This window comes from Geotrypetes seraphini, chromosome 7, assembly GCF_902459505.1.
Source record: "Geotrypetes seraphini chromosome 7, aGeoSer1.1, whole genome shotgun sequence".
In the NCBI taxonomy this organism is placed as follows: domain Eukaryota; kingdom Metazoa; phylum Chordata; class Amphibia; order Gymnophiona; family Dermophiidae; genus Geotrypetes; species Geotrypetes seraphini.
In genome coordinates this window covers 137,163,346-137,189,523 of record NC_047090.1, presented here as the reverse complement: position 1 = coordinate 137,189,523, position 26,178 = coordinate 137,163,346, and the positions used below count along the sequence as shown (strand labels likewise).

Sequence of the window (26,178 nt, the reverse complement as noted above, 5' to 3'; positions counted from 1 at the left end):
TATCCATGTCCATGATCTGTAGCCATATAGAGCTATAGCGAAGTAATGCTGCAATGTGGTATAAAAAAAAATCAGGGAAGCCTACCCCTCCATCCTCCTTGGAGGATTTGAGGATTTTCATGGAAATACGAGGAGGTTTTCTATTCCAAAGATAATCTGATAGTTTGCTTTCTATGGATTTGTAAAAAGCTTTGGGGGCTAATCTAGGAAGCATGGAGAGATAGTAGTTTACAATCGGGGAGATGGTCATTTTGATAGCTTCCAGCCGCCCCCACCAGGACACTGATAGAGGAGACCACCTTTTTAAGAGGGTATCTACTTTGGTATTTATAGCTGATAAGTTGATGGACATCATCGTATCAGTGTCCTGATGAAAGAGAGTTCCGAGGTATTTCAAGGAAGAGTCTGCCCATCGAAAGGAGACCGGATCGCAATCGGATAAACAGGTGACATCATTAAGAGGCATGATTTCCGATTTATTCCAATTAATGCGGTAACCCGATCTTGAGGAGAAATCAGAAACTAATTGAAGTAAAATAGGAATAGAAGAAGCTGGTTTGGAAAGGAATACAAGTAAGTCATCAGCATAAGCCAGAGTTTTAACCTGTATAGATCCAACCTGGATCCCTAGAAGATGTGGGTGTTGACGGATAGCTAACAAGAGCTAGGTTGAAGAGGAGCGGAGAGAGGGGGCAACCCTGACGTCTGCCTCTATTGAGATGGACAGGGGAAGAGAGGGAGTCATTAATCATCAGTCTGGATGAAGGTTTGGTGTAGAGAATGCAAACCCAATCTATAAAATCCGAGCCACAGCCAAACCAGGAGAGAGAGGTACCGTATTTTCGCGGATATAACGCGCACCATTGTAAAACGCGCACAGGGGTATAGCGCGCAGAAATCACGATGATATGTACAAAAACTTTTCTATACCGCGCTCAGGCATATAACGCGCATGCTGCCCGACTCTCCTTTCGCCCGCCCTGACTTTCCGTGCGCTGTCCCGACTCTCCGTTCACCCCCCCTGACTTCCGTGCACTGTCCTCCCTTGAAGTCCTGTCCCCCCTTGAAGGTCTGTCCCCATCCTGAAAGCCTGATGCCCCCCCCGACGTCCGATACATCCCCCCCCCCCGGCAGGACCACTCGCACCCTCACCCCGAAGGACCGCCGACTCCCCAACAATATCGGGCCAGGAGGGAGCCCAAACCCTCCTGGCCACGGCGACCCCCCTAACCCCACCCCACACTACATTACGGGCAGGAGGGATCCCAGGCCCTCCTGCCCTCGACGCAAACCCCCTCCCCCCAACGACCGCCCCCCCCCAAGAACCTCCGCCCGTCCCCCAGCTGACCCGCGACCCCCCTGGCCGACCCCCACGACACCCCCACCCGCCTTCCCCGTACCTTTGTGTAGTTGGGCCAGAAGGGAGCCCAAACCCTCCTGGCCACGGCGACCCCCTAACCCCACCCCGCACTACATTACGGGCAGGAGGGATCCCAGGCCCTCCTGCCCTCGACGCAAACCCCCCTCATCCCCAGCCGACCCGCGACCCCCCTGGCCGACCCCCACGACCCCCCCACCCCCCTTCCCCGTACCTTTGGAAGTTGGCCGGACAGACGGGAGCCAAACCCGCCTGTCCGGCAGGCAGCCAACGAAGGAATGAGGCCGGATTGGCCCATCCGTCCTAAAGCTCCGCCTACTGGTGGGGCCTAAGGCGCGTGGGCCAATCAGAATAGGCCCTGGAGCCTTAGGTCCCACCTGGGGGCGCGGCCTGAGACACATAGTACCTTTCTTATTTCTAATCTTAATGTATATTTTCTGTAAACCGCTTAGAACCTAACGGATGTAGCGGTATATAAGAAATAAATTACATTACATTACATTACATTACATGGTCGGGTTTGGCCCATATGCCTCAGGCCGCGCCCCCAGGTGGGACCTAAGGCTCCAGGGCCTATTCTGATTGGCCCACGCGCCTTAGGCCCCACCAGTAGGCGGAGCTTTAGGACGGATGGGCCAATCCGGCCTCATTCCTTCGTTGGCTGCCTGCCGGACAGGCGGGTTTGGCTCCCGTCTGTCCGGCCAACTTCCAAAGGTACGGGGAAGGGGGGTGGGGGGGTCGTGGGGGTCGGCCAGGGGGGTCACGGGTCGGCTGGGGGGGGGGGGGGTTTGCGTCGAGGGCAGGGGGGCCTGGGATCCCTCCTGCCCGTAATGTAGTGCGGGGTGGGGTTAGGGGGTCGCCGTGGCCAGGAGGGTTTGGGCTCCCTTCTGGCCCAACTACACAAAGGTACGGGGAAGGCGGGTGGGGGTGTCGTGGGGGTTGGCCAGGGGGGTCGCGGGTCGGCTGGGGGACGGGCGGAGGTTCTGGGGGGGGGGGCGGTAGTTGGAGGGAGGGGGGTTTGCGTCGAGGGCAGGAGGGCCTGGGATCCCTCCTGCCCGTAATGTAGTGCGGGGTGGGGTTAGGGGGTCGCCGTGGCCAGGAGGGTTTGGGCTCCCTCCTGGCCCGATATTGTTGGGGAGTCGGCGGTCCTTCGGGGTGAGGGTGCGAGTGGTCCTGCCGGGGGGGGGGATGTATCGGACGTCGGGGAGTCGGCCGGGCAAGAGGGCTTGGGCTCCCTCTTGCTCCGATCGTGGGTGCGGGTGGGAGCGCGTGCGAGCGGTCGTTCGGGGTGGGGGTGTGAGCGGTCCTGCTGGGGGGGTGAATCGGGCGTCGGGCGGGGTGGGAACTATGTTTAAAAACTTTTGTATACCGCGCTCAGGCATATAACGCGCGAGGGGTATGCGCGGTACGTAAAATCACGTATAACGCGCGCGTTATATCCGCGAAAATACGGTAAATAGGTGACTCCATTCAACCATATCGAAAGCTTTCTCTGCGTCAAGGGATATCGCAACCAGAGGATCAGTAGAAGAGTGAGCTAAGTCAAGAATGGCATTAAAAGTGCGTGCGTTATCTCCAATAAAACGGTTACGCATGAAACCTACTTGGTCCGGATGAATAAGGATACCCAGAATTTTATTTAAACGAAGAGCCAGAATTTTCGCCAGGATTTTACAGTCAGTATTTAACAGTGAAATGGGTCTGTAGTTGGCTACATTAGAGTCATCCCTCCCGGATTTGGGGAGGACAATGATGTGCGCATCAGTAAAACTCCCTTGATCATCTGGGGAAGAAAATAGATAATCATAAAAGTTTTTTCAGCATCGGGACTAGATCACTGGAGAAAGTATTATAAAATTCGATTGGATAGCCGTCCTGCCCAGGAGATTTATGAGATGCGAGCGAGTTAATAGCTTGTAATATCTCTGATTCCAGAATGGGCGCTCCAAGGCAAGAAGCCTGAGATTGAGATAAGGAAGGGTGTGTTATATCTTGGAAAAAGGTATTACTAGGCTTAGTGGAGATATCCGCAGAGGAGGAGTAAAGCTTCTCATAGAAGGAAGTAAAAATTTGAGAAATAGAAGCATCGTCAGTGACTACAGTGCCATCCCAAACCCTTACCTCCAGCGACATCACCAACCCATGCCATTGCCACCGCCTTGCCTATTCCGCATCCAGCTCCGCCGGAAACAGGAAGTGCAATCAAAAGGGGGTGGAGCTTGGATGATGGCATGGACGCAGTGGCGGGCTGGGCTCTCGACGAGGCCTGCTCAAGAAGGACAAGTACTTGCTGGCTGGCAGGCTGCTGACACCGGCGGAGGCCCTGGAGTCAGCATGGGAGGCGGGTTGAGTCCAGCAGGGGTGGGCCAATGCCTAGAGAGTCCCAGTGGGTGGGCAGTGGTGTCCGGGGTCGTCTACACACATTAATGGCAGGGCCAATGGTGCCTATCCGGGCTCGGTTGCGGCGGTGGTGGTTTGACTACAGCCAGCACCCTGGAGCTGGGGCACACCATCATCACTCGTACAACCCACAGTGACATAAGCACCCTGTAGTACAGCCCCCAGAGCTAAGTGAGAGGCAGCGAACAGCAGCAGAGACCTTCCCGAGAGAACTGGTGGAGTCGCGTGGCAGCAGTGGAGGCTTCACTAATGGTAATTAAGTTTTGGGGATGTGGAACGAATTGTCCGAGTTTCCATTAATTCTTATGGGGAAAGTTGCTTTGATATACGAGCGCTTTGGATAACGAGCATTCTTCTGGAATGAATTATGCTCATAAACCAATGTACCGCTGTATGTTTAAAAAAAAAATAAAAAGTGATGCTAGAATAGCGGGTTGACAGAGCAATGTCTGAGCTGCAGCTATAAAGGTCAGCCAACACTGGGGCTTCTGTGAGGTCATTATCCAACTGTCCTTTGTACAGATGAAAATAGAAAAGCACTTCCTGGACTGGCAGATTCTTGTGTTGACACAAACAGTAGTACAAACTAATACTGAAAGGAACAGAATGAATTTTCAGTGTGCTTTGTATGGGATGAGATCTGCTTGTGTTTTTACATCTGCTGTGCTAATCATGCTGGGAACATTTTACCAATTTGCCTATATAGTGTAAAGCTTTGAAGGTAGCTTTCACCAGGCCACCAAGTAGCAAAATTGCATCAATATTTTTCTAGCTTTGTACCTTTTGAACAGTTTTTTCAAAGCAATTACTTGTATGTTGTATAAATTATAGGCAGGTAAACAAGTACTTATTATCTCAGTTTGCTTTTGGGGTTCTAGGAAAATACTTGCAGAATTAAATTCAATTAAATGAGAGTAGTTTTCTTTTCTCCCTGCAACCTGAGCACCTACTCAGACAGTTAAATATAGCCAGGTTATGATACCTAACTTGCTCCAGTCATGGTACATGGGTTTGTTGTGCCACTGAGGCTTGCTCACATCTAAGAAGCTGAAAGCTATGTCATCTGAAGTTTCACTACCAATAGGGCCTCCCAAGGCGGACAAATTTCAGCAGAGATGTCAGACTAACGATGTACCACCAATCGGGTCAGCAGCAGCAGATGGGCAGTATTGGGAGGCAGAGGATCATGTTTTTTCTTTGCAGTATAAATGCGATATTGTCACATCAAAGGCCTAACAATCTACTTCTTCCATGAAAACTTAATGATCATCAAGTCGTTAGGACTCGCACGAGTCGATGGCACCTAACATGATACTTGACTCCACCAAACGTTTACCGTATAAAAACTGAAAAACCCTCGTAACTACCATCTCTGAACATAATATTGCAATTTTATGAACCTAAGTTCATGCTAAAACAGCAATTTGATTGTTGTTATGTATTGTATAAACTTCTACAGCCTGGTCACCCTGATTAGGCTCACCCTTACTATCAGAAGCTAAGCAGGGTCAGGCCTGGCTAGTATTTGGATGGGAGACCACCTGGGAATACCAGGTGCTGTAGGCCGAGGGGCCCTGTGTTGGACAGCAGCAACATAGTAGAGCTGTACACTGTGTGGGAGAAGGCAATGGCAAACCACTTCTGTACTCTGCCATGAAACATCACAGGGCCTCTTCTCCCTTGAAAAGAGGAAACTGAGAGGGGACATGATCGAAACATTCAAGACACTGAAGGGAATAGACTTAGTAAATAAAGACAGGTTGTTCACCCTCTCCAAGGTAGGGAGAACGAGAGGGTGCACTCTAAAGTGGAAAGGGGATAGATTCCGCACAAACATAAAGAAGTTCTTCTTCACCCAGAGAGTGGTGGAAAACTGGAACGCTCTTCTGGAGTCTGTTATAGGGGAAAACACCCTCCAGGGATTCAAGACAAAGTTGGACAAGTTCCTGCTAAACTGGAACGTACGCAGGTGAGGCTGGACTCATTTAGAGCACTGGTTTGTGACCTAAGGGCCGCCGCGTGAGCGGAATGCTGGGCACGATGGACCACTGGTCTGACCCAGCAGCGGCAACTCTTATGTTCATTGTGCGTGTTGCCATGAGTTGGTGGCCAACTCGATGGCATGATCCATCCATCCATTGAATAAACAGTCCTATGTAAGACTAATGATATCCGTAACCCACCTAGAACTTTATCTTAGGAGGATTTGGTAGGATATAAGAGGATAATATAAATTGACAGCTAAATTTAATGCTAAGAAATGTTAGATCATGTATTTGAACTGCAAAAACCCAAAAGAATGGTACAATTTAGGGGTGAAGAACTTATGTGTATGGCAGAAGAGCGGGATTTGGATGTGATTGTATGTGATGATCTTAAGGTGGCCAAACAGGTTGAAAAGGTGATGGCGAAGGCTAGAAGGATGCTAGGGTGCATAGGAAGAGGTATGGCCAGTAGGAAAAAGGAGGTATTTGATGCCCTTGTATAAGACTCTGGTGAGACCTCATTTAGAATATTGTGTTCAATTCTGGAGACCGTACCTTCAAAAAGGTATTTAAAAAGATGGAGTCAGTTCAGTGGAAGACTACTAAAATGATGCATGGTGTTTGTCATAAGGCGTATGGGGACAGACTTTAAAGATCTCAATATGTATACTTTGGAGGAAAGGCGGGAGAGGGGATATATGATGGAGACATTTAAATACCTACATGGTGTAAATACACGAGTCAAGTCTTTTTCCTTTGAAAGGAAGCTCTGGAATGAGAGGGCAAAGGATGAAGTTGAGAGGCGATAGGCTCAGGAGTAATCTAAGGAAATACTTTTTTACAGAAAGGGTGGTAGATGCGTGGAACAGTCTCCAGGAGGAAGTAGTGGAGACAGAGACTGTCTGAATTTAAGAAGACGTAGGATCTCTTAGAGGAAGAGATAATGGTTACTGTAGATGGGCAGACTAGCATCATGTTTCTGTGCAACATTACTGTGGCTTATTTAGCCATTCTGGTTTTCAGCCTTGGGATTTAGGTGTCTCAATACTACCTCTTGAAACTTGCCTTTAAAGTGAGTTACCTATCGGGCACACTCTTCCTCCTCTTCCCCAGGGCTAAGCAAGCATTCATCGCTGCATGTTCCCCCAGTAGTTCATATTTAATAAATAAAGCATGCATTTTCTTGGTTACATTTCTGGTTGGTTGCAAGCTATATTTGGCTTTCTGAAAAAAATAGACGTGGAAAATACAGAATAATTGTTAAATTAATGTGTAGGTACCATTCTTTTGTGGCGGCCATGGAACGTTATCTGTTGGTTCAATTTTTTTTCTTAATAATCTGATTTTGTTCTAACTTATGTGCTTTGAAATATAGCCCTATTTTCCTTAAAGAAAAGCAAGATTACCAGGTACATCTCCATGGATACTGCATGATAGAACAAGGACCATATCAATCTTCTGGTCAAATCAGCCCTGAGCTGACAGCCCTATTCCAAGTCATAAGTTGATCAAAAGTTTGAACTGGATTGTGTGTTGCGTGGGAATTAAGTGCTTTATTTGTTAAAATCTGATATACTGCTACAGTTTAAAATAGTTCAAAGTGGTTTGCAATCACAAAAGGAATTAAAAAGAAAAGAACTCCACAAAAAATAAAGGACAGACCCTAACAGTATACATACGACACATTCAAACTAAAAGAAAATTCATACTCGCTGTGTATCGGGGGAGGGGGGGGGAGGAGGGCAACCTAACTCATGCAGCTAAAGAAAACTAATAAATATGATAATTTTGAGGAATATCCTCACCAAAAGCTTGTTGGGGGAAAAAAAAAGTTTGAGGAGTGTCTTAAATGCTTTACAGTTCATTTCTAACCACATAAAATTGGGGAGCTGATTCCACAAGCAAGGTGCCAGATAGAAAAAAAGTTTTTAGTTCTTGTAGCTTCCCATTTTGCTCTTTTATTGCTTTTTAAAATTTTTTCCTTTGTATTGAAGAAGGGTAGTTAAAGTTGCCTATTATGCTGAAATGCCTTGCACAGGTGTTGGCTCTTTGGACGGGTTTTAGCACCTAACAATATTCCTTTTGTGCAGAAGTGCTATAGAGCCGTTATATGAAAAAGGTGTGTTACCAGAGCCTCAGCCCACTCTGATGAATACATGACTTTGTATGCTGCTTGCTAAGCGTGTAATCTGAGAAATACACTTTTTGAAATGTAATATCCTGTTCAGTTTTGGAGTCCTTTTTACATGTTTAGTAGATTCTGTCCACCTGGTGCCTTCTTCCTTCCTTTGCTCTGGATTTTGCCTTTCTCTTGCCTTCTCACTTCTTTCCTTTCTCCTCTGTAGGCACTGATGTTCTTTACATCGGCCCAGTGCGAGGTGAGTTCTTAGATTAGGGTTTTTAAATGGCTTCTAGTGCCTGCGATTTTCATCTGCTTTTCTAACTTTCTTATTCTTGTATTATACTAGCCCTTGACTTTCAAAATTCTTGGCAGTTGACTGACCAGAAGGGGATAACGCCTACAAGCTAAGCCATTCAGTAAAATGGTACAATAAGCAAGCTGTGTAGAAAGTTCTTTAAAAGTTACCTCCGTGAATACCTTACTAAGTTCACCCAGGCTTGTGTTTCTCAGATAGAAAAGATTGTGTGCAAAGACAGAGTAAAACAAAATTAGCAATATTTAGTAAAAACATACCATAAATACTCAAATATAAACCATGATTTTTGAGCCAAAAAAGGCCCAAAAATGGGAGTCTCGGTTTATATTCGAGTCTCTACCTCCCAAACCCAGCACTGATCTTTCCCCGAACCTTACCTTAAATCCTGGTAGTCCAATGGTGACCCCTCACTCCTCCTGAGGTAAGGTGTCCTAGCTTGTCAGCTGTGTAATCACCTGCCCCCTACCCTCACTCACAGACCAACATAGGCCTCCACCTGGGGCTATCTTAAATTCTGGTGGTACAGTGGGATGAGTTGGAGCAGGAGTGATCCTCCTGTGCTTTTTCTCATGCTGTCTCGCTGGTAAAAACGACTGATGCAAGTTCCCAAGGAGAGGCCTGTGGTAGGTCCAGGAGGGGGCGGGCAGGTGCAGAGCTGGCCAGTATTTGAATATAAACCCTTGGTTTATATTCAGGTTATTTTTCCCCTAAAAGGAGATGGGGGAATGTTTTCTGGGTTTACATTCGAATATATTCAGGAAATCTCCCCGAGTTAAGAATTTGTATGCAACTCGGATCCTGTATTGTACACAGTCTATGAAAACATTAAACAGTCCTCCAAAATAAAGTACTGTAGTTTAAATAGAAAGAAAAGATAGGTTTACACTTATTTTCACTCTTCATATGTCCCACTGTTCCCTCTCCACCACCACATCCAACATTTCTCCCTCTCATCTTTTCCCCATGCATCTGTACCTCACACCTCTCGCACCACCATGTCTAATGTTTCTCTCTCCCTCCCTATGCCCAACAATTCACTGCTTGCTTCATTTCCCCATGTGCACCATCTCTTTCCCTCTCACTCAGACACCCTTGCCCAACAATTCTCCCTTTCTATTCCCCCACCTCAGTATCTCTTTCCCTCACTCCCTCCATTCTGCCATCCTATGTCCCAAGTTTGTGCTCACCTTTCTCCCTCTATTCTGTGTCACAAGTTAATGCTCCCTCCCTCCTTCTTTCCCTCCCTTTCTTCTGTGTCCCAACGTGCCCCTGCCTTTCCCTTCCTGTGCCAACACTCCCCTTCTTCCTCGCTTCCTGTCAAAACATGTCTTTCCTCCTCCCTTCAGTGTCCCAGTGCGCCCCTCGTCGTCTTTCCCTCCATTCAGCGTACCAAATTTGTGCCTCTCGTGGGTGTTTACCTCCTCTGGCCGGCTCTCTCCTCCCAGTCACACTTCGCAAAGCCACAGCCGCTGGTTCCTGCACGCAGCTTATGGCTGACCTGGAAGTGAGGGAAGGCTTCTGGGTCAACCGAAAGTGGCGTGCAGGAACCAGAGGCCGCAGCTTTGCTAAATGTGACTGGGAGGAGAGAGCCAACCAGAGGAGGTAAACACTCACGAGAGGCACGAATTTGGTACGCTGAATGGAATGAAAGACGATGAGGGGCGTGTTTCGACACTGAAGGGAGGAAGAAGGGGCACATTGGCACAGGAAGGGAGGAAGAAGGGGCGTGTTGGCACAGGAAAAGAGAGGCAAGACCCTGGTTCGTAAATATGAGTTTGACGTAAGTCGGGCATACTTAAACAAGAGACTGCCTGTACATTGTTTATAGGTTCAAGCTTTGTAAATACATACTTCTAAGTTGATTCTATCAAGTTGACACAGCCACGGATAGGCCTTGACCCATCCAAAATTGCAGCACCCTTGCACCAGCCCCCTGGCTCATGTTCAGTTTTAATCCATGTGCAAAAACTCAGCATGTACGGGGGTGGGTTGGGGTGGCATGGCAATGGCCTGTGGATGGTGCCACTAATAGAGAATGACATGGGGAAAAAATTTCTCCGTCTCTGCGAGCTCAGTCCCCATTCCCGTGAGCTCTGTCCCCGCAAACTGTCTGATCCCATCCACATAAGCCTCGAATAGTTATGATTTTACATTGAACTTATTTTATTAAAGTATAAAAAGAAACAATATTCTGTACAATTGTCATTTTATAAACACAAATAATACAGAGCAAGGATCAACAAAACCCCAGTCTCCCCTCCCCTCTCCTTAACAAATATCCCCTCCACTATCAAGAAAACTGAATAAGCCAAATTATGACAGAATGCTACACACAAAAATCATGCTAACAGAATACCGCAGTCACACGTGACAGGAATAGTATTAGGGGAGGTGCAACTAAGGCAACTGCCTCTTGGTCAGAGAGAGCCCTAAGCCAGCTGGAAGCTAAAGAAGCACGGCCTGGGCTTTGTGGTCCCCAGTTATATCTAATACCAGCTCTAGCAGGATACATAGTTCAAATCTGATATATTCTAATCACAAAATAGAAAATAAAATTATTTTTTTCTACCTTTTGTTGTCTCGTCATTTTATTCTTCAAATCATGTTGGTTTCGGGCGCTGGTCTCTGTTTTCTTTTGTCTTCTTTTAACTCACTTGCCAGGTCCTCCTAACCATTTGACCTTTTTTCTTTCTCCATGCTTACCATCCATCTTCTATCTCTATGTATTGTTCCCCATGTTCCAGCATCTCCCTTCTCTGTCTTCTATATGTTTCTTTCTAGTATTTCCCCTGTGCCCATCTTCCTGCCTTTATCATCTCACCATTCTATGATCCCCCTCCCCCTGTGTACAGTATCACTCCTCTATATCCCTACCCCCCCCCCGACTAGCAACTTCCTTCTGCATTCTTATTCCTCCCCCATGTCTAGCCATCTTCTCTCTGAATATATATGCCCTTCCATGTCTAGCACTACCCCTCTGTCCATATACCACCCCCATGCAGTATTCCCCTTTTTGTCTCTGTTCTTAGGCCTCCCATCAATGCCCACATCTTCCCTCTTTTTATAGCTCCCTGTGTTCAGCTTCTCCCCTCTTCCTCCCTTACACCAATGTCTCTCACTCTTTCTTTTCTCTCTCCCTCTACTATGTTCAATATTTCACTCACTCTTCCTTCATCCCATTGGTTCAGCTTTTCTTTTTCCCTTCCCTTTTCTCTCTCCCTCCCTGTAGGTCCTGCACCTCTCTTCCTTCCCTCTAGCCCCCTTCCCATGGGTCCAACACCTCTATCCCCTCATTTCAGCGCCCTGGTGTGTGTCTGGTACCTCTCCCTTCCCTCCACCCACCACTTGGGCCCAGCACTTTTCCCTTTCCCCAAATCCCCAGACCAGATCCAATAACCGTCTCTCTTCAGATTCAGCCGGTCCAGCAGTCCAAGCAACCCCCTTTGCGGGTGCAGTAGCAGCCACCCCTCGTGAGTCCAGCAGCTCCCATCCTTCTCTATAGCGGGTCCAACAGCCCGCTCCCTTGCTCCCGATCACGGTTCAAAAGCAGCAAAAAAAAAAAAAACTCAACATGCGACTCCCCTGTGTCAACCCCTTTGCCCCTCCTGGGGTGTGCCTACTAGCCTCTTTGAAATTTTGTGAAGTTATATCAGAAGGAGGGACTCGGCCGGAAGATGATTCCGGAGCAGCCAAGCGTACAGTGTTGCCTCTTCTTCCACAAAGCTTCTAAGAGCCTGGTAGGCCCACCCTGGGAGGTGCAGAGGGGCCAACCCAGGGGTGGCGCAGGTTTGGGTGGTTGGGTTTTTTTTGTTTGTTTGTTTTTGCCACTTTTGACCCGCGATTGGGTGTGAGGGAGGGGAGCTGTTAGACCCGCGATAGGGAGGGAGGAGGCTGATGGACTCGTAAAGGGGGAGGGGAAGGGAGGCGTCTCGTGGCAGATCCATAGCGGGAACAAGGCCATTTACCGCTCTGTGGAGCGGTGAAAAGCCTTGTTCCCGTGGAAAAGGGACATTTTTCTCCCCTGTTCCTTTGGCTTAGCTACGGCTCGCTGCAAGAAACAGTCCCCTTGTCATTCTCCAGCCACTAACTGTAGAGTGAAGGGAAGTGTTCTCACCGCCAGAGGACTGCTTCAACTGGTAGAGCTTGTGAATCCCTTTCCAACTCATGTATTTGCAAATTAACACACATAGATTACTGTAATATAATACCACTGGGCCTACCAGAACAATTACAAAGAATTCAAGTTTTACAAAATATAGCAGCAAAACTGATATTGGAAGGTAAAAATTACAGAGCATACCACTCCATATCTGATTAGACTTCACTGGCTTTCAGTGAAGGCCAGACTTAAGTTTCAATTTTAACCCTTATTTTTTTAAATATTTCATGATCTGTCCTGAATATTTTATTTGTTTTATCTCTCAATCCTTTGAGGGGTTCTCTATCACTTTCTGATAGACAAGAAAATGTACCAACATAGGTAGAACCTATAGCCTGGAACACTTTACCAATGTTAAGAACTCTTTCAAGAAATTTTATGTTTAGACAAGCTTTAAAAACTTATCTTCCATAAATACCTGTTTTAAACCTGTATTGTCATCAGAAATGGTATGTTCTGTCTACATGAAATGATAATGTTGTTTAATCTGTATTGTAAACTGCCTTCAGTTTTGTTTGGTTAGGCATCCTGTAAATGACTGTTAAATTAAATTTTAAATTTGAGTTGTGTGTCACTGGAGGTGGGAGGAGGAAGGGGAAGTTAAAATGTTGTGCTCACCAAAAATTGTCTGGCTACCCACTGGTTCTAACAGTCTGCTGTGGCAGGCAAAACTAACTTGATGTTACAAAAATACATGTTAAAGGGCATAGGATGCTCTGCTGTCCTGCTTATATCTACTAAGTTACTTGCAATGTGGAATGTGTAAAGCCTTTAGAATTTTAGTAGAAACTTACCCCCCACACACCTTTTTGTTTTTATTCTTTTGCTGTTAGGGAGCATATATTCAAGCCCTGGACTTTACAGCAAAACCATGACACCAACCTATGACTCTCGTGATGGAAGCCCTTTGTCGCCAACCTCAGCTTGGTTCGGAGATAGCGCTTTATCAGAAGGGAATCCTGGTATACTTGCTGTGAGTCAAGCAATTACTTCTCCGGAAATCCTAGCGAAAATGTACAAGCCCCAAACACTTCTTGATAAGGCCAAGATCAACCAAGGGTAAACAGTCCTCTTTTTTTTTTTTTTTTTTTTTCTAAACTGGTTTTGGATGCAAAAAAATTGTGTTCTACACTAGTTTCATCTATCATTGGTGGTTTTTATAGATGGCTGGATTCTTCAAGATCCCTTATGGAACAAGAAGTGAAAGAAAATGATGCTCTTCTGCTTCGATTCAAGTACTACAGTTTTTTTGATTTGAACCCTAAGGTATTGAAATTATTTACGCATATTAAATGCACTGTATTTTTAAGCATTAGGGCTAGATGCACTAAAGATACCAATTCGATTGCCGTTGGCCGATTCTTTGGCTAATTCTCCAGCAGCAATCGATGTGTTATCAAGTTTGCATGGAGGTGCAAATCATATGCATGCAAATGCAACTGATCAGTCGCTCAGTGAGTGATTGACACAAGCACAGAGCCTTAACAGCAGTGACAGGGGAAGCAGCCTCCTGTCACTGCTGTTAGCCATTTTTTTTAATGGCACAAATATTGTGTGTGTGTTACGCACAATCTATCTCATTTAAAAAGAAAAAAGCCCCTCCCCCACACTATGCCCCCCCCTGCACCAGGCACCCCTGAGCCACTCCCCAAACCCAAAAAATGGCAGGAGGGATGCCTTAGGCTCCTCCCCCTTGTATCTGGGATACAGAGGAAGGAGCCTAAGAAAGTCCCTGATTGGCTCAGATGCCTAATACCCCTCCCAAGGAGAGGGGCCTGAGGCATCTGAGCCAATCAGGGCCTTAGGCCCTTCCCTGAGCATCACATGATGCACCAGGGAGGGGAAGGCCTGGCATTGTAGACTTGACGGCCTCGGAGAAGGAGGGACTGAGTCCCCCTCCTGCTCCCAACTTAAAGGTACGAGGGAGGCCTTCAGTGGCAGGAGGGAGTGGGTATCCCTCCTGACTTTTTTTATGAGGGGGGGATGAATGGCATGGGGGGGGATCTTCGTGGTAGGAGGGGTTTGACATCTCCTTCAGTCTTTACATGGGGGTGTCATCGGGATTGCAGGAGGGAGTGGGCATCTCTCCTGCCATTTGTTTTGGGTTTGGTGGGGGGGGGGACAGTGGCTTAGGGGTGCCTGGCTCGGAGGGGGGGTTCGTTTGTCAGTGGTCATCAGGGAGGGCTATCATCAGTTGGGGGAGGGGGGACTTTTTTTTTAATGGGACAGGCAGATCTGTCAGTAATACAGTTAGACAAATCGGTTTTTACAATCACTAAAACCCCATTTGGAATAACCAAGCGATGTTAGTGAATCAATCACTTGGCTGTTTTGCATGGGATTTTAGCTAATTTGCATGGCTGGATCAGAAAATGGGTGATCGAGGGGAAAAGCACGTAGTGGGCCATTTTGTGCATTGGGTTGGTAACAGCGATCGTCGCTAAAGCTGTGAAAACTGGTTTAGTGACGATTGCTGACTTTAGTGCATCTAACCGTTAGTCATCCAGGTTCATTTACAGCTAAAGTGTTTTGAAAGGTGTGAATATTTTTAGCTGGCTGGGAACACCTGAGATCACGGTCTAAGATTAGCCAGACATCTTGGGCACATTTTTGGCTGCTACAGTTTGAAGCTAAAAGCTATCCTAAATCTCAAAAGCTAAACTTAGCTGCAGTGATTTAGGACTCTTCTTGACTAATCCTAGTTAAATAGCCAAACTTAGCCTCTTAGCTATTTAAAATATTTTTTTGTGTTAAGTCCTTCTGCTGCTGGAGCACATCCAAGGCCACATACATTTGAGAACAATTAAACTGAGCTGCTCAGAATGGAAGGGGGACCTAACTTTGGCAGTTAGCCAATCTACCCTCAGATATCTCGATGTGGTGTTTTGTAGCAAAAGCAATAATAGGTAGCTAGGTGCAAGAAACAAACAGTGGCGGCATTTAAGTGTGCTGTTATTCTACTAATGTGAGAAGCAATAAGCTCAAATCAGTTTTAGGAAATCATTTTAGATGAATTTTAGCCAATTCTTTGTAAAAGCTTGATAAGTGTGCATAGATGGAGGCTTGAAAAAACATTTCTTCAGAAAGTGAAGTGTAGTAATATTTTAAAGGAACAGCTGTTTCAATAGTCACCTACCTGGGTATCTGTTGAAAGCCGATTCCACCACTTAATAATTATGACATTTTGGTACTGAACCTAATTGCACTTATTGTATGATTTGTCTGAATATTTTTTAAAAAGGGGAGGAGGCAAAATCTTTTTTTCAAATTTTGGGCTTGGTTTGCAAAAATGCTAAGATCACCAGCAATGATAGAAGCCCTTTTACTTGAGATATGGCAAAATCTGGGTTTAGTGTGTACTAATGCTGGATTTTACTAAGCCTAGATTTACTGCGGTTGATATTAAGCTGCTTTTTTTTTTTTTTGTAACTTCTGAGCTAATTTTTCCATTAGTGTATGGGACTTGCAATTAAAAAAAAACAACACCCAAACGCACATACAGGAGTACTTGGCACTTTCTAAATAGGAGACAATAAGGGGAAGATTCTCAAAACTTTAACGTGGTTGTTAAACTGGTTCTAGCCGTTTTAGTGTTCATGCATTTTAGTGGCAGATTTTCAAAACAGCTTACCGTGGTCTTTTTTGAGCTTCCCAGCAGTCTCTGACTCTGCCATGCAAATATATTACAACGAGGTCATTAATATTTAAATGAGCACTCCATGTGATTCTCTATTATCGCCAAGTGATTCCCTAACATCGCTGTCCCACATTTGCAAGCAAAATTTTCCAGCAGGTCTGTACTTTCCTAGCCTTACTTTCTGGTTAGTGTCTGATTGCTGATTGGCTCAGACATTGACAGGAAAATAAGGCTTGACAGCTCAGACCGGCAGCAACACCAACTCCCCCTTCCCTGGTAGTGGGAGGGGTGCCCACTTCCTCCACCGCTGCCGTTAAGCAACCCCCCTTACCCCTAGCAGCAGAAGGAATACCCCACCCCAGACCTCTGCTACACAGTGCTTGTTTATGAGCAACACAAAAGGCGCAGGTTTTACATCCAGACATTACCAAGATGCTAACTGACCACTGGGAGGTCCCTGAGGGTAGTCAAGCCAATGACAAAGCTCTACCCGATGGATGCCGAGTTCCAGCAGCTGTTTAATACATCAAAGGTAGATTCCCTAGTGGCACAAGTTACTAAACGTATCTCCCTTCCCAGTGAAGCTGCAGTAGTTCTGAAGGACTCCCAGGACCGCAAACTGGACTTTGTCTTTAAGAGGCAATTTGAGGCCACCGCACTAGGCCTAAAAGCGGCATCAGTGGCTTCATTTGTTGCCCAAGCATTCTATTCAAAGCTTAGCCAGGCAGGAGATCCAGATGACAGCAATGAACCCCAGTTCCTTCTGGTGGGAGCTTGATTACATAGTGGATGCGCTCTGACCTTTTTAGGGTTACGAGTTAAGTCTCAGCTTATGCCATCTCTGCCTGCAGAATGTTCTGGATCAGGCAATGGACAGGAGATTCAGCCTCTAAAGCAACTTTGAGCAAACTTCCATTTAATGGCCAGTGTGGCAGATTGTAAGCCAAAGTCCTTTCCGAACAGTAGATTGTGGGCCCCACAAGGGTCCAGTCGGGGAAATGTTCATGGCTCAAGGTGTTTTCGACAGTACTCGGGAGCATCTGCTTCCCAGACGTCATTCTGAGGCCTGAGACAGAGGTTCATGAGCATCAGGCACCCCAGGCATTTGGATCCTGCTCTACTACAGCCCCCCATAAAGCAGCAATGGCACTGGGGGGGGAGAGGGGGAGGCTGGCAGAGTTTCCGCATGCACGGATGCAGATTTCTTCAGACCGCTTGGTGCTGGATGTCATTCGGGCAGGATATAAGCTAGAAGTCTTTCAACCCCTTCCACATCTCTGTAAATTCTCCTGCAGTAAAGCAGCCAGAGTTCTGGCAATGGTACAGATGCTGAGAGATCTAGGAGCATTGTGGCTGTACCGTAAGGCAAATGGGACTTGGTGAGATGCTCAATATACTTTATCATCACCAAAAGAGACTGAGACGACTGGCGTCCAATCCTGGATCTGACGTCAGTCAATGCAGCCCTCAAGATCCCCCGCTTCCACATGGAAACAGTCCAGTCAGTCATTGCATCAGTGGCCCCGGGGGAATTCCTTACCTCCCTAGATCTGGCTGAAGTTGATTTCCATATTCTCATTTTGCCAGCTCACCAAAAGTTCTTGGTTTCTTGTACTAGAATGTCATCTCCAATTCTCTGCTCTTCTGTTTGGACTAGCTACAACACCACGCACCTTCACTAAGATAATGGTTGTGGTATTGGTGCGCCTCCTCAAGGCGGGGATACAGGTGCACCCTTACCTGGATGATTGGCTAATAAGGGCATTGTCCAAGATGGAGGGAAAAGCAGCAGTGGCCCAAGTGGTCCAACTTCTTCAGAGCCTAGGCTGGGTAATAAACTTTAGAAAGAGTCACTTGGCTCTGACACAGTCCTGACAGTACCTGAGAATACTGTTCTGATTATAGATTGGAACTGGGTCTTTCTTCCAAAAGCACACAGAACAAAGCCCGGGCATCACATTCCGCTAATAAAAGGACATGCCAGCTCCAACAGCATTTCTTCAAATTATACCTCACTTCCAGTATCATTTCCCTAACAACAAATATATCAACCCTTGTGTTGTATTAAGGGTGAACTCGATCCTCAGAGGGTCAAACTGCCCAATGGTTCTTGTGAACAGAAGTCACCAAACCCGATCTTCATAGGATCAGTTGTGCCTTTCTTATATAATTTTATAATTTTCCATTAATTTTATATATCTTTGCAATGCAATACTTAGCTTTTAGATAGTTTTAAGGGAGCGCCTCCACCAACATGTCCATGTTTCATATACTTTCCTCAGAGTTGAGGCTCCCACATAAATTATCGTGCTTTACCGAAGCCGCTCCTCTCGATAAACCTTCATGCGTTATCTTCAGTTGCTGGGTTCCATGGTGACAACAATAGATGTAATATCCTGGGCAAGAGCGCATTTATGCCCTTTACAGGTCTCTGCAGTTGGATTCGCTGAATTTAGCACTGCCTTAGACAAACACAGCTCTGTGCAGCTTTATCCATTGGATGTAATTTACCGCTGGCTACATGACAATCAGTGTGACATACAACTCACTTTAAAGCTGTTTGGGGGGGTGAATATAATCTTCCATGTTATACTCCCTAGTGATTGTGTTTTTTAAAATGAGGATGTACAGGGGGTGTTTGTCACAAGTGGAGAATGTGTACACATTTGGGAAGTTATTTGGCCCCCCTCCCTCTTAAGATGTCTAGTATTCTCATATTTGCTGTGCATCTTTTGCAATAGTTCTAGTGATGGCACAGAGTGCTGGAACATTCATGGCCTATGCAGAATTTGTGTGTTTAAAGTAACAATATTGCATTTAAGGCCCCCTTTTACAAAGCGGCACTAGCGAGTGCCACGTGGCAAATGTTCTGATGCTCATTCAATCCCTTTAGGCGCTGGAGCATTTGCTATCATTCTGCATTATCAGGCTTAGTAAAAGTGGGGAATAATGTCAGATTGCCCAAGTTTGTGTGTGTGTGGTTGAGTGGGTTTTTTTTTTTTTCACATTCCCTGCTTAAGCATTGCACTTCAGATTACCTATTAACTGTTTGTATTGGTGTTCATATATTCTATTTATAAGAGTGCAACTATTCCAGGAAATTTATGGTCTGCTCATAGCAGAGCAGTCATCTGTTCAGGCACACTGCAGAAACCTTAGAATAAAATGAGAGGATTTATTTAGAGGCACTTTAGTAAAGTCAACTGGGGTCAAATGAGAGAGTGCAAATATTTAGCAGCAGAAAATATTTGACTGTAGTTTAGGTCTGTGTGGTGTTTCTGGTGGTGGTACACCTGAGAGAGCATGCCAGGAAGGAAGTGCTCAAAAATTTTGGTGAACCCCTCTCCCACCCCCCCCCCCCGAAAAACATATTCAAGCATGTATAGGGAATAATGCATAGGTAAACTAAGCTTGTGCTTAAGACCCAAATTTAGTGGCTCCCAAAGTAGATTATTGCTCTGGCAAATTAGCTGTTAACAAAGAAGAATGGGGGGGGGTGGGGGAGACCAGAGTTTGCAGAGATTTGTATTTTTCTTAGCTGCTGTGTGTTGTCGTCCAATCAGCTGGAGAGGCGAGAGAGCAGTGATTCTAACCAGCTGCTTCCTCTGACTTCAGAACTATGCAGGACTCTGTTTATGGGAGTTTTAAAGTATGGTGTTGGGAGGGGCAGGGAGCAATGCACTTGTTTACCTAGTCCCAGAAGCATTAAAGTTAGCAGTCGTCACTAAACTGGTCTTGACAGTCGTCACTAAACTGGTTTTGACTGGTTTGGCAACGATCGGATTTACCAACCCAATGCTCAAAACATTTCACAACGTGGTTTTGTGTACAATTGCTCATTCTCCGATCTGGTCATACAAATAAGGTCATCAATATTGAAATGCCATATAAACTAGCAGAGCGATTGATGCTCTAACATGGCTTCCCAATGCACAAAAAAACAGTTAATCAGCGGGCTGGGTTGGAGGCCAGAGGATTAGGGTTAAGGATTGAAGGCTATATCAAAAAGGTGGGTTTTCAGTCTGCTTTTTTTTTAATTTATTTATTTATAGAATTTTACAATATTTCCAAGTATATACATCTTGTACAGTAAAGTGAGATCAAACAACATATTAAACAAAAATTTCCAAAATTAATATTTACTACAAAGATATACTAATCTAGCTGATCTCTCACTAGTCCTCAACAGTGTTCCCGCTAAGCTGCGTTGGCCTGCGCTCACGCACAAAATATTACATCGCAGCGCAAAGTTTCTCTTCACAGCGCACACACGCGTCGGTAAGGTAAGGGGACGCATTGGGGGGATTGCACTTCCCCACAATTGCCATGCTTCGGTTCCTCTTCTTCCTTCCTTCCTCCCCCCCCCCCCCCGCGGGACCCTGCGGCACCATCAACTCTTACTCCCTCTAATGTCGGCCCTGCAGCTCCAGACTTCCTCGCACCTTCTCCCCTCCCCCTTTGGATCGCTATTATTTTAAATGTTATAGCCGCGGAGCTGTATCCATCAGTGGAGATGTCTAACCTCGGCCTGCCCCGGAACTCTTACTGCAGCAGCCGCCCGTCTAGGCAGGAACAGGAAGTCACTGTTGCAGTAAGAGTTCCGGGGCAGGCCGAGGTTAGACATCTCCACTGATGGATACAGCTCCGCGGCTATAACATTTAAAATAATAGCGATCCAAAGGGGGAGGGGAGAAGGTGCGAGGAAGTCTGGAGCTGCAGGGCCGACATTAGAGGGAGTAAGAGTTGATGGTGCCGCAGGGTCCCGCGGGGGGGGGGGGGAGGAAGGAAGGAAGAAGAGGAACCGAAGCATGGCAATTGTGGGGAAGTGCAGAGCTGCAGGGAAGAGTGTTGCGGTACCCAGCTGGAGGGAGAAGGAAGATGAGGGAGGGAATTAAAGGAGATGCCAGGGCTTGGAGCGTAGGAGGAAGGTATGCCAGTCTAAGGGAAAAGGAAGGGGGAGATGTGAGAGCATGGAGGGGGAGCGAAAGATGGAAGAAAAGGAAAGGAGAGAGATGCCAGAGAATCAGGGAAGGGGAGATACCAGACTATGAGGAGAGGTGTGGGAGAGGGAAGGCGAGGAGAGAGATGCCAGACCAATGGGGTGAAAGGAGAGATGGAAGGGGGAGGCATACAGTTTCTGGAAGGGGCATAGAAGGAGAGAAGATGCCATATAGGGGAAGAGAGACGGCAGACAGTGGATGGAAGGAAGAGAGTTACAAGAAGATGAGGAAAGGAGAAACCACAGAAGACAAAGGTAGAAAAAAATTTCTATTTATTTATTGCTTTAGGAGACATGTGTCACTGTTTCTGTGAAGCATTGTATGCAGAGTCCAGCTTCTTGCTGGTTCAATTTAACCTTTGTCTATGTATTTTTATTTTATCCCCCCTTTTACAAAACTGTGAAGCGTTTTTAGCACCAGCCTTGGTGGTAGCAGCTCTGATGCTCAGAATTTTATGAGCATCAGAGCTGTTACCTCCGTAGCTAAAATCCACACTACAGTTTTGTAAAAGAGGGAGGGGTTAGTTTGTGATTACATATTCCTTACTAGGCGAAGGTGTTTTCTGTGTTCTGTGTGTTCGAAAGACATGGTTTTCTGTTAGGATTGACGGTGTAGGATTGATCTGTGCTGGTCTGGCTTGTTTAGTTTTACAATGGGTGTATTGATGTACTGCTCACTGCAATATGTAAGATGCTGCCTTTTCCTAGGTACTCATGTGTGACGTGTGGTTTGTTACTAAAAATCATGTTTTTCTTACAGATGGGGGGGGGTGCCAAAAAATGATGGGCCCCGGATGTTACATATGCTAGGTACGCCACTGTATGTAAAGATACCAGAAAGCTGGCGTAGCAAAAACTTCTAAGTTTTGAGTATTTAACCCTCCCACAATCTCACGGGCACTCGTTTCAAGTTTATTGAGATTTTGATTTAAACGCAATATCAAATATTTTCAATGCGTATAACAAAAATAAATTTGGGGAAATAAATAAAACCATTTGAACCAGTGTTCCCGCTAAGCTGCGCTGGCGTGCGCTGGTGCACAAAATATTACATCGCAGCGCACACGTTTCTCGTCACAGCGCACGATCGGAAGAGGCGTACGGCAGATGGCAGGGCGGCGAGAGGAGAATCGGGCGAGTTGGCTCATAACTTGCTGGCGCCCGATATTTTTGGCTCACGGTGAAAAAAGTTTGCTCACAACACCCGCCCGCTTAGAGGGAACACTGGTCCTCAATATTATTGGATCCGCGTTTAAGAGTAGAACATATATAATTCAAATTAATTAAATAAGAAAAATCCTTATCTGACTAAAGTGCAGGGAGCTAACTTTCCATGGACATTGTTATTCCTTTTTCAAGACGTTTCATTGAGAGAAAACTAATCAGTTGAGTTGGCTTTGTAAATATATACTTCAATGATAAGTATCTAACTACACATTTACATGGATATCTCGTGGGGAGCTGGCAGCTTGCGGCGTCGGTTGAAGGGGTGGCGTCCTAACGTCGGGGCTAAGAGTGATATCATGCTCAGGGGAACCCACCGCACTACTCTCCGGCGGTGTCCCCAATGAGCTAGCACCCGACCCTTCTTGTTCCCGTTGTAGGCGTCGGAGAAAGTCATCAATAGTAACCACTGGAGTTAAGGGTCGCCGGGAGGCTCTTCCGGTGTTCCTTCCTCGTCTTTTCGGCATTTTAAAAAAAAGAAAAACTTTAGCGGCGTCCTCACTACAGCAGACATGGAATGAACATCTTAGATCCAATAATATGGAGCAGAATCCGCACCGGGTCTATGTACCCCAAATAAAAGTTGCCCACTACCGGCTCCCGGACTCCACGTGGCTCCCCTTCGGCCACGCCCTGCGGCCGCAACCGCAACAGCAGCTGCCTTTTAAGATGTTGGAGATGGACCCAGTGACGTCAGGGGTCCGTCCCTGTAGATGCCTGACTGCGCCGCCAATCGGGAAGGGAAGCTGCCGCTGCCGGAATCCGGGACCAGCAAACAGGTCACCCACAGCTCTCCTCCAGTCCGGTAACTGCTCCCTTCAGTCTGCTTTTAAACAAGGGAAGGGAAGAGGCTTGACGGACAAACTGGTAATTTATTCCAGGCATAGGGGGCAGCTAGATGAAAGGAACGAAGTCTGGAATTGGCAGAGGAGGAGAAGGGTAACGCTAAGAGAGACTTAACTGAGGAAAGGAGTTCTCTGGGAGGTGTATAAGGAGAGAGAAGCGAGGAGAGAGATTGAGGGGCAGCAGAATGAACACACTTGTAAGTCAGCAATAAGATCTTGAACTGTTTTGCGATGGCAGATAGGGAGCCAGATGCTCCCTCCAAACTCCACACACACCCCAAACTTCCCCCGTACCTTATACTTTGATGACAGCAGGAAGGATGTCCAGTCCTCCTGCTCTGCAGACCGACACTGCAAAATGGCAGTCCTTCCCCTTTTGGTGCATCCTGGGATGCATGGGGGAGGAGCCTAAGGCCCCAATTGGCTCAGATTCCTAAGGCCCCTTGCAAGACTGAGCCAATCATGGCCTTAGGCCCCTTCCCGTACATCCCAAGATGCACCAGGAAGGGAAAGGCCCGCCATTTTGCAGCAGGAGCCTGAGGAGCAGGTTGGAGTGGACATCCCTCCTGCCAATCGTGGTGTCGGCGGGGGGGGGGGGCTTTTTTTATGGGTCAGATATTGTATGTGTGTAACACACACACAACATCGGTGCCATTAAAAAAAAAAAAGAGAGAGAGAGAAAATCCCCAACAACTGAGTGACAGGAGGCTGCTTTGGGGCTTCCCCTGCCACTCAGCTATTCGGGCTTCCCCAAACTAGCTCTGCGCATGTGTTAGTCGCTCTCTGTCACTCTCATAGCGACTGATCAGATGGGATTCCGGCGAGCTTTAGTGCAAATCATTCGCTGTTCCAGAGTTGGCCAAAAAAATCAGCCAGCAGCGACACACAGTCTTAATGACCATGCTTTATGCATCTATCCCCTAATGCCTAATAAAGGATTAATCCTGCCTTGCCTACTTTTCTGTGCTTTTACCTCTCAACATTAGTATAGTCTAGCAGTCTAGCTAATTATTCTATTTAATGCTTTAATCCGAGGGTTTGTTTTTTTTTGTTGTTTTTTTTAAAGCTTATGCATTGAAAGGGCAGGCATGGAAGAGAATAAATGAAACCATTTAGTGTGATTTAGTCTCTAAACTGATGCACGATAACAGCAGATAGTCTTGTTATTTTGAAACAGTCATGTTTTAGTCATTGGATTTTGTAGGCCATCAGCTAGCCGATTTCTGTCTCTGCAAACCAAAAGAAAATTAAATTGAGTGATGCATAGTGGAGTTACTGCTTCTGAACTGTTATAAATTGAACCAAATTTTATCAAAGTATGATTATAAATATATAGCTGGGGGATTTGTGTCACAGGATAAAAACGTATATTGATACCTTGCACTGTAACTGTAAAATTTAACCTGTAAACTGTTTATTGGTATTAGATCCCAAGTATGTGTCAAGTTAGGATAAAACTTGTATTGGAAAAACCTTGCACTGTAATTATGGCAAATTGTAAACTGTATACTATAGGGCTCATAATAACAACTTAAACACATCTAAAAACCCGCCCAAGATGGCACTTGGTCATCCTAAAAGACAGGTCGTCCAAGTGCCGATAAAACAGCTTTTTGGACATATCCAGGGACTTTTTAGACCTTTCAAACCTGCTGTGCGCCCAGAGCTGAAAGGGACGTTATAGAGGAGTGGTTAGGGAAAGGACGTGGGCTGACCTAAACTTAGTCATCCTGCAGGGATAATTGAAGGTTTGACGAGATTTCCTAGGCGAAACTTATACGTTGTGAATTAGACAATGTAAAAGCAGGTATAAGTGCCAAAAAGTTATCGAAAGTGACCAGATAACCACTGCAGGGACAAAGTAAAGCCCCACACACACTCCCCTCCCGTGTTCACTGACCCTGTCGCACCCCCACAAAGTTCAGAATAAAAATGTACATACCTGCCTCCAGAACATCAGCACCTGCTATAGGAAAGCCTAGTAGAGCTGCACAGAGGTAGCTTAAGTAGTTTGGGTTGGCTGGGTTTGAGTTGGCTGCTGAACCATAAAGAGGAAGACCCAGGCCCATAAGCCACACTAACCATTACATTAATGATGGAAAATGTGAGCCCACCAACCCCTCCTCCCCAAAAACCCCCCAAAACCCTACTGTACTGCCATATAGGTGCCACCTGCAGCCATAAAGTCTATTGTGGTTGTAGACAGATGGGTATAGTGGATTTTGGGGGGCTCACCATAAGGGAGTTCTAGTGATAAGTTTATCTGGCACCATTTTTGTGATGTTTACAGCAGTGCCCTGTAAGGTGCCCCTCTGCTGTTGCCATGTCTGGTTGGCTAGTCCATCACAATGCTGGCCCCTCCCATGTTGAGTAAGATGAAATCAATGGGGCTGGGAGAAACACTAACTACATGGGTCAATGACTGGCTGAGTGGCAGACTTCAGAGGGTGGTAGTTAACGGTACCCTCTCTAAAACATCGGAGGTGACCAGTGGAGTACCGCAGGGCTCAGTCTTGGGCCCGCTCCTTTTCAACATATTCATAGGGGACCTAACTCAGGGGCTTCAAGGTAAGATAACGTTATTCACTGACGACGCCAAACTATGCAATATAGTGAGAGACGGCAATTCACCCGATAGTATGACATAGGACCTACATTTGTTGGAGCTTTGGTCCTCGACCTGGCAGCTGGGCTTCAACGGTATGAAATGCAAGATCATGCACCTCGGCAGCAGAAATCCGTGCAGAACTTACACCTTGAATGGTGAGACCTTAGCTAGAACGAGACTTGGGAGTGATCATCAGCACAGACATGAAAACTGCTGATCATGTTGAGAAGGCTTCATCTAAGGCAAGACAGTTGTTAGGTTGCATCCGCAGGAGTTTCGTCAGCCGGAAGCCTGAAGTCATAATGCCATTATACAGAACCATGGTGAGACCTCATTTGGAATACTGTGTGCAGTTCTGGAGGCCACACTACCGAAAAGATGTGCTGAGAGTAGAGTCGGTGCAACGGATGGCCACCAGGATGGTCTCGGGGCTCAAGGATCTATCGTACGAGGAAAGGCTGAAAAATTTGCGGCTGTACTCACTCGAGGAACGTAGGGAGAGAGG

The 26,178-nt window shown here is 46.3% G+C and overlaps 1 protein-coding gene across 7 annotated transcripts in view; it reads left to right on the top strand.

Annotated features, from left to right (window-relative positions):
• FERMT2 (fermitin family member 2) overlaps nt 1-26,178 on the top strand; it is a 240,951-nt gene that overhangs the window by 127,701 nt on the left and 87,072 nt on the right. For 5 of the 7 annotated variants that reach the window (XR_004540114.1, XM_033951884.1, XM_033951886.1 and 2 more), the window contains exons 5-7: nt 8,109-8,141; nt 13,194-13,419; nt 13,524-13,626. Coding sequence is in view for 6 of the 7 variants with exons in the window: in XM_033951884.1 (XP_033807775.1) it covers nt 8,109-8,141; nt 13,194-13,419; nt 13,524-13,626 (362 nt within the window). In the remaining variant the exon portion in view is untranslated. The remainder of the gene's footprint in view (nt 1-8,108; nt 8,142-13,193; nt 13,420-13,523; nt 13,627-26,178) is intronic. The other 2 variants (XM_033951887.1, XM_033951888.1) reach the window with 1 other exon arrangement.